This window comes from Acyrthosiphon pisum, chromosome X, assembly GCF_005508785.2.
Source record: "Acyrthosiphon pisum isolate AL4f chromosome X, pea_aphid_22Mar2018_4r6ur, whole genome shotgun sequence".
NCBI classification, from domain to species: domain Eukaryota; kingdom Metazoa; phylum Arthropoda; class Insecta; order Hemiptera; family Aphididae; genus Acyrthosiphon; species Acyrthosiphon pisum.
The window spans coordinates 120677039-120686302 of record NC_042493.1 but is presented as its reverse complement, the minus strand read 5'-3'; the positions used below and the strand labels follow the sequence as shown (position 1 = coordinate 120686302).

The following is a 9264-nucleotide window of genomic DNA, read 5'->3' as shown; positions in this document are numbered from 1 at the left end:
TAGATAAGTCAAAAAATCAATTATAAAAAAAACAAATAATCGCAAGGTACATAATATTATAAATTATATATATTTTTCAGTGTGGTCTCATAATAAGTTTAAATGAATTAAAAACATTATTTGAAAAAGATTTTGATACACTTATATAATTAAAAATCAAATTAACTTATATTTTATTTATAATAAATTATTTACTTTATTTCTGGCAATTTGAAATTTATTTGAATTGTTTATTATTTTAATATTAATATGATCATCAAATTCAAAATGGAGTGTTTATTTCAGTCAATAGAGTAAGTAATATCATATTTTCTATTTTCTTATAAATATATGATTATTTTTTCTAAAAATTTTCATAGTTGCATAACATTTTTGTCTCTTTTTTTCAAGCATTTAAAGTATTATACTTGAATTCTATTTATATGCTATATTTTGTGTTTATTTTTGGTTTGTTAACTTCTGACAACACCATTTATGGCATGAAAAAGTTGTTATTTTGTATACATCTAGCAGATATTATTTTAGAATAATTCTATATTTTAGGAGTATAAATTATTATTTAATTTAATCAATAATAATACAATACAGTAATCCCTCGTTATCCGCAAAGGTTACGTTCCAGCAAACCTGCGCGGATAACGAGACCAGTAGTTATCATAGACCCATAAGTACATATATGTATGTATAATGTATATGTGTTAAACCTATAGCCAGTGGCGGCTCGTGAGGTTCACCTAAGGTGGTGCACAAGAAATATATAAGATACCTATGTAAGATGGTAAAAATAATAATTTTGTTATAGGTGCATACCAAAATAATGTAATGGATAATGTACAGTGTTATCGTTTTGACAAACGACGCGACGTTGTGACACAATCAAAATAGGTTCTTTTTATAATTGTTTTTCATTTTTTTGGGTGGTTCACGTGCTCCTGTGCACCATACCACGAGCCGCCACTGCCTATTATAGCGATATAACAACAATTATCTACAATTGTCAAAAACAAATTTCTACAGTGTTCGTGTAATAACGGTAAAACATTATCGCAATTGCAATCGCATTAATAATTTGTTATCGTTGACCCAACCGCAGATAATCGAAACCGCGGATAAAAAAAACACGGATAACGAGGGATTACTGTATATTAAATCATATAAAAAATAGGAATGAAAAAAAGGTCCAAAATGTAATGTTGTATAAATTAACAGATTGTTAATCCAGCTCCCATCATTAATTGACGTTGGGCAGGAAAAAACATAATATTAAATGCAAATGTAAGTGGGTGTAAACTTTTTTCCAGTGACGTTTTTACATTCCACTTTCTATCTATACTACCTAAAAACAAAAAAAGGTAAACAATTAATACTATTTTCAATTAACATATAAGTTGATTAATTATTATTATATTTACATTATACCTACTGTTTATAATAAAAATAAAGTTAATTATTAAGGTTACCTAAATAACAAATAACATTTGACTGAAAGAAATGAAGAAGGAATGAATGAGTGCCCTTTATTTGAGTGTTATTTAATTAGGATGTGGCCAATTATTTGTTGTAAAAAACGAAACACTAATGAATGTAAAAATGTAATTATTAAATTAAGTGTTGCTTAGCTTTTATGTTAAGTAAATAAAAATCACTAGAATTTTTGTCCAAATAGTATTAAATATGACATTTACTGAATCATTTATAGATAATATCTTAGCTCATAGGTCATATAGATGTATTGGTCAACAGATATCTAACAGCAATAATTAATATTTATAGGATAAATTTGATATTTATAATTAATGAATAAAATAATGTTTTTATGTTTTATCTCTTTTAAAATATTTAAAAATATTTACATTTTATATAGGACAACCCAGGATATAGAATGTGGAACTAAATGTTCAAACCCAATTGTACAGATTCTATTTAATGCAGAGCTTCAAATTTACAAAAATATCAATGCTTGAAAACATAAATTACAATTCCTTTTAATGATAAAATTATTCAATTTTTTCTCCTTATTGAACTGTAACATGAAAAGGGACTGTGTAGCTTTGCTTTCCCTAAATCAAATAAATAACTCAGCTTTTTTACTTAACTATCGAAAAAACCAAAACTAATAATTTACTTCATTCTACACTGGGGTAAAATGGGGTATGAGTTTTTCATGATCTTAAACATGGTGATACAAATAAAACTAATATAAATAAATTTTAATTATTTTTAAACAATATTTACATTTATGCAAAGTTCAAACCTATTACTGCAGTTAGCATTTCTCCACATTGAGCTGATGTTAAAATGGCAAGCTGTCCACCATTTATCAGCATTTAAAATTTAACATTTTTTACTATTTGGGTATACTGTGATACCGATCTCATCAAAATTAAAATATTTTATTGGCATTCAGCTTATATTGGTTAATAAAGTTAATACATTAAAAATCTGAGTAAAAACAATATAATTGAAATTCATGGTACGAGTCGGACATCTTTGTATATCCCGAAATATTATTGAAAATGAAACAATGTTTTTTTATACAAAAGTAAGCATATATATTCAGTATTAGACAATAAAGACAATTTGTCAAAAGTATGATATCTGATAAACAGGATTGTACTTAATTGTATGTATAATTTTACTGAAATGCAACAAGTTACTAATTAAGTAACTAGGTACAGTAAAAAAAACTACTCAATATTATCCAATTCGAAGATCATGTATGAATCATAAATATGTATTAATAAGTAACCATTAATTGTGTATTATAATAAATATATACAAAGTGGGAATTAGGTAGGTACATTCACATTTTATTCGTTTCTATAGTGATAATCAAAGTGTAACGCAAATTCGGTTTGAAAATAAAAATATCTGTACCCAGCCCAATGACATAATATTTATGTTAAAAAAATTATATTATTTATTATTTTTTTTATACTTTTTATGACGATATCTGACGTAGGAATTTTTGCTTGATATGCAAAAGTTGCATTGAATTCTTGGTGGTAAAGACTACCTCCAAGATCTAAACCAAACTGATGCTGCTCACTAGCTTTGAAATGAAAGTAGCATTGCAACTCCAAATAGTTGAATTTAGTACTGATTGTGGTAGCATCATTATCTAAAAAAAAAAAATAAGTTTTAGTTGATGAATTTCTTGATTTAAACTAATTCTAATTTAGTTTATGAAAATAAATTGTTTTCATTATTTACATTTGTATCTTCCAAAGAAATCAAATAATGTTAAATGCCCATATGGAAGTGATAGACAACGATGGTGAGTGACTTCAACACCTACTGATGTTTTGTTATTCAAAGCATATAAACACTGTGATATATAGATTCCCGTAAAATTGAATAAATCAAGATCAACTAATAACAGGGAAGCTGTATATCTGTCTGCTTTATATTCAACACTTGTTTGACATATATCTGTTTTGAACTCTTGAAACTATTGTGAAAAACACTGCGTAAATATATATATATATATATATTTTTTAAAACAATGGATTATAATTGGATAATTAATTACCCAAGCGTTAATTTTGAATTGTAGATTATTCCAGGGTTGTACATGAACATTTGTAGTAATATTTCCATGGGGATCAATGTCAGCATCTAAGAAAAGAGGATTGAAATCTCCATGCTCAAGCCGATTGCAAGCAACAAATGTAGATCCAAATTTGTAGTTTAATCTTGGACTGGTTGTTCCTATGAGTAGACTGTGGTTAACAGACAAATGATTGCTCAGCCCTGTAAGAACGTTAAGTCGGATGCCTTCTAAGATCAAAGGATACATTCCTGAAATGAAAATAAATCAATAAAGAGAAAACTACTCAATAAATGACCCAAAACTAACCTTTGAATTCCATGTGCAGTTCTTCAACCGATCCGGGGTTTTCTATGTGATTTTTGGGATGCAGCTTTTGCGGTGCCGTGGAGTGCGGACTTGGTGTCATATTACGTGGCATCGGTGGTAATTTGGATGGAGCTTGTGCGTTACCCATAATGATGTTGTTCAAAAGGAATTAAATTTTAAAATGAGACCTACTTGCAAATACTGTGAACGATAGTACGGGAAACTTATTGATTACATGGCTACAACCACTGCTATCTACTCAGGTTGGACCACGCCCATTTATGTATTGATTTTACGTCAGCAACACTTTGGATAGTAAAAGTGCTCCGATTTTCGAGACCAGAATATTATCGGAGAATAAAATTGAATCTAGTTGTTACAAGTAGTTTTAGAAAGCGTCAAGAAATAAAAAAAAGTGGTTATTTTTATGAGAAACCAATTTTTAAAAAATTAGATTTTATTTTGTTTGATTACTGAAAAATTAATACCTACCAGTAAAACCTTGAAATTTTCACCAAATATTTATAATAGTATTTTCCATAAATGGTTAAGTTGTTGAAATATTTTGATTCTTTTTGAGCTATTTATAAATATTTTGAATTTTATTATTTTTTTTAAATAATTATTCCGGATAAAAACTTTTTTACTTGGTAAAAAGCTTGAAAATTTAATGTTAGGTTCCTTTTTCATTTTCATTAATAGAAGTTAAAAAATATTAAACATACATATGCTCAATTATTATTTATATGTATTTAAGGTTAACATTTTGTCAACATTCATCAAAATTTCGAAAATGTTCAAACTATTTGTCAGTTCGAAATAATTCATAAAAGATTTTACTTTCATAGCTCACATTAGATTTAAGATTCCCCATACATTTTCCTAACCTCGAGCAAAAAAAAAGTTTACTAGAAAGTAACATTAATATATTTGTGTTTAAATTTAAAATATTTACGATATTGGATTTTTATCGGTAAATTAACAAACCTTCATAAATGAAATTTAAAAACTTGTAGGCACTTAAAATGTCCACCAAAATATGTTAAAATGACCATTTTCCATACATGGTAATATTTTCAAACTATTTTGACTCTTTTTGAGCTACTTATAGTCATAATAATTTTATAAAATTTTTCAAAATTTGTAAATTATTTTTAGTTGCAAATTCATAAAAATTTTTATTTTCATATCTTACTTAGTACTAGGGCTGGGATTTGTATGTAAATACATATTTTTAGTAAAAAATGATAAATTAATTATTGCAAATGATAAATTCATTTCACGTGATTTGCAATAAAATAAGACATATTTTATTTTAAATATTTTTACATATTTCGTCATAAATACATATTTTTACATACTTTGTAAAATTTTCGCTTTTTTTTACATATTTCGTAAATCTTGACAATTTTTGTGGCTTAGTAATTTTTTACATTTATATTTCAATAATGGTACTCGGCAAATTGTAAGTGTATAATGTATATTGGAAATAAGTAGGTTAAAATAAATATTAATAACTTGATTTTAGTTTATCTTATCTGTTTCTGTTCGATAACCATAATGATCTTAGATTATACTTTACGTTCAACAATTATTTGAAAAAATATTCTTACGAATTTACAACAGTACCTATCAGACTATCAGTTCTTGTGTTCATTCATTTGATTCAAAATGGTCTTATTTGGATTTCTATTGATGACTAAGTCATTGTTAAGACCAAATCGCCTTACATTGAATTTTGAAAATTTAAGACAATATATGGTTTGTCATTGTTTCACTTTAAATTGATTAAACATTATAATTGTATTTGAATTTAACAACATATTTTTTTTTACTATTGCATATTTTTTAATTTTTACCACAAAATATTATATTTTTTAAATTAAATTAATTAGACATAAAAAACAATTAACTTTACCTGTTATTCAAAAATTATTTAGAATTGTATTTTAATTTAAAACTTTAACATAATTTTTTTATTTTTCTTAGTACATATTTTTTATTTTATACTACATATTTTTGGTTTTTTATTACATATAAATCCCAGCCCTACTTAGTACATTTTAATCGAAAGTTACCAACAATTTTTATTCATCTATCAAAAAAAAAAAAAAATGTTTACCGGAATGTCACGCTATTTATAGCCATGATGCACTTTAAATTATTGTTCATTTTCTTTTAACTATAAATTTGATTATTTTTATGCTATGCTGACAAAACATCTTTGCTCAAAATCGTTTTTGTACACAATTGCGTACTCATGAGCCTTTTTTATTATATTTTAATTTAAATAGAGTTATGAGTATTTTAAAATAATGTAAACTGAGAACTCGCTTAAAAATTAAAATAAAATACAATTCGACGAAATTGCCTTGAAAATAATATTACCTTTTATTTGTATAAGTGGTCAATTCACTTTAATATTTAAAACAACGGAATTATACGTTTTCTCCTGTATGTAAAATTTGGTATGTTACGCACGAGTGCCGCAACTAAGGTTTACGTCCAGGGTTCAAAACAAAATAATAGGGCTCCCTACTTTCTAGATCTTACAAAATATTTTCATATGAACATTTGCATTTATGCGTGTAGACGTGAAGTACCAACCACCATTTAATTTTTCTTTAAACTAAAAAAATACACATTTACATTGGATACAAAATGGTTGATACGTTTAAAATTATAAAAATAATTACATATTTATTTTTTTTTTAATACTTTAAAAAATCATTTTTTTTTATTTTTTTTTTAGCAGTCTAAAATCAATTGTTTTATGTTCAGCGCGAGCCATTTCTTTGTTTAAGATACTTTTTTTTGTTAATCGGTCTTCAGATTACTATTGAATTTCTTAAATAGTTTTTAATCAGATTAAATTTAGAGAATGATCGTTCGGCCGATAAAACTACAGTCACCGGTAAACTTAAAAACATCATACAAAATATATCAACTTCACTATACAAAAATGATAGATTCTTTTCTATTAAATATAAACATAATTCTTTAATGGTTTTCATCTTACTATCTTAGCGTTTTTATAAATTCTTTTAAAGAATTCTCTTGTCTTGTTAAATCGGAAGTCACGTCATATTTGTAAAATTCAATAAAATCATAGCATGATTTTAACTGTCTGCTTCATTTAATTTATTTATATTTGGTGGTAATAAAAAATTAAAAGTATTTTATACATACTATTTCAAGTCCTTTAAAACGAACTTCAAGTTAAAATAAAGCTGTATCAACTAGTAGTAGGTAAAACTACTAAGACATAACATATTTCCTCTGTAAAAATAATTCACCAAACACTTTTCTTTATTTTATTCCTGAGGTTGTATTCCTCGTTTTTAACACATTTTATTTTTGCTAACTCTTTATAACTAGGTTTAATGTGTTTAATTGAGTTAACACCACCTTGCCAAAACTCACTGAGATCGCATTTTTTTAAAAAGAAATTTTTCTTGACATAATCCATCACTTTAATTGCTGGTTAGTGAAATATTTGTCAAAGACTTCAACACATTAATATGGTTCTCTTTTATATAAATTCCTCAATTCGTTGATCGCAAAAGCAAACAACGATTTTATTTTTGAGTTGGGTTGATTTGATTCCAATATATATAATATTTAATTTTTAATGAAAATTATTTTTCGACTATTGTTCCCTTCAATAGCGTATTAGCGTTTACCCCGGTGCTCACCGATAAATTACAAAATATCAGGTATGATGCTGCCTACTAGTATTCATAAAATTACCTTTAAAACAGATAATAACATGTTAAATAATACATTTATTATAAATAAAAATAAAGTCAAAGGTATATTCAACATTTTTTTCTATCATCGTTTACTTCATAAAATTATTAATTAAAAAATACATAACTTTAGAATTAAAAAATCATGCGTAATCTCACGTTTTACAATCTTAAACTGTTCTTCTAGCCACATTAAATGTTTGATGACTATATATGACTTGGTACCTACCTATATACCTATATATACTGTATTGAAATTAAACGGTTTGTTTTTTTTTGTTTCAGACTCTATTGATTTCAACAGTCATGAGGTATTTACAAAAACAGATATTCGTTTTCTTTTTCTTAGGTAATCTATATTATTAATATGGTGTTAAACAAATAACAATATAAATAACAATCATTTTTAAAAAAATCTTTACATTTTGTTTATGTATCTCTGTTTATTTTGTTCAGTGGATTTGCTGCATCTATTACCTCTTCGCCACTTTGTTTCTTTCCCGGCGGTGCTACTTTTCATCGTATTTCTGGCTCTGGTCGGTGAGTAAAATAAATTACGTTAATAATAATTTTTCATCGCACCAAAATATTATTATTATTATTTAAATATTTAAAACCTGTCAAACGGCGTACACGTCATCGGAGTTTACAGACCCCCTCGAAAACATAATTTTATGCATTAACAATTAAGGACTCTGTCAATACGATAACATTGTGCTGTGTCCTGCAGTGTGTGTGTGTGTGCATAGTTGTGATAACGAATGGGTTGTCGTTATGTCGTGTATAAAAGGGATTTTGATTTCCGATGACGATATACGTTCTGTTTATTTATTTACTGTTATTATGATAAATATTATTATTTAAATTCCTGACAGGCATGAAGGCCATTATGTCAGAAATTTTCAATGACAGAACCATGGTATTTTACGCAGTGGTTAAAGTGGGAAAAATGTTGAGGGGGGACTAAAGTCACCAAAAATTGAGGAGCGTTCCCGAGTTCTTCCAAAGTCTATATCTAACCAAAATTTTTTAAGAAACCCACTATCCACTAGGTATAATTTGTTTCTTTCATACACCTTTGTAATTTGTTCATAAAAAGTTGATGTTAATAGTATGTAAAACAGTGTTTGTCAAGTTCCTTAAAAATAGGAATTCGTTCCGTTCCTCGTTCTTTTTTAAAAAAAAGGAATTCGTTCCAGGAATCCGTTTCTTTTGGAATTCGTTCCATTGTCGTTCCTTTGGAAAATGAACGAGTTCCTTTTTTAGTTCCAAATAAAATAAAAATTCTTACTTAATCATTAATGTTTTTTTTAGATTCTGAGTGGAACGATGAATGTATTGATTTTACAATGATGTGTGTTTTTTTATTTTTTTTTTTATTTTTTTATTTTTTATTTTTTTATTTTTTTATTTTTTTTGTGTCTGTGTACACGATAAGTAGTCGAAATAATGCTACGATTTTCAACTTCAGTATCTTGTTCGATCAGAAAGTGAAGGTCGTTGGTGCATTGGGGAGGTCAAAATTTAAATTTCCCAGTGGTTTTCAAAAGCGCCGGGAAAAACAAAAGAAAATTAACGAAAAACGGAATTTTTACGCAAATCGATTTTCACAAAATTGAATTTGGTTTTTGGTGTACTTTAAAAAAAATTACCGTA

At 26.6% G+C, this 9264-nt stretch overlaps 1 protein-coding gene across 1 annotated transcript; it reads right to left on the bottom strand.

The window, feature by feature from the left end:
• Positions 1 to 205: 205 nt before the first annotated feature.
• Positions 206 to 4098, bottom strand: LOC100164895 (mitochondrial import receptor subunit TOM40 homolog). Its single transcript, XM_001945323.5, has 5 exons — positions 3860 to 4098; positions 3533 to 3801; positions 3214 to 3451; positions 2939 to 3121; positions 206 to 1336 (listed from the first exon to the last, which is right to left on the bottom strand). Exons 1-5 carry the CDS (start codon positions 4005 to 4007, stop codon positions 1203 to 1205), a joined length of 972 nt encoding a protein of 323 aa, XP_001945358.1. The 5' UTR covers positions 4008 to 4098; the 3' UTR covers positions 206 to 1202.
• Positions 4099 to 9264: the final 5166 nt, after the last annotated feature.

What these genes read in the sequence shown, in the direction of transcription:
- LOC100164895 (XM_001945323.5), bottom strand. Translation starts at nt 4,007, where the DNA reads ATGGGTAACGCACAAGCTCCATCCAAATTACCACCGATGCCACGTAAT. An exon ending in TTTCTTTGGAAGATACAAAT is followed by an intron (nt 3,122 to 3,213) that starts GTAAATAATGAA and finishes TTTTTTTTTTAG; the next exon opens with ATAATGATGCTACCACAATC. An exon ending in GTCAGATATCGTCATAAAAA is followed by an intron (nt 1,337 to 2,938) that starts GTATAAAAAAAA and finishes TTTTGTTTTTAG; the next exon opens with GTAGTATAGATAGAAAGTGG.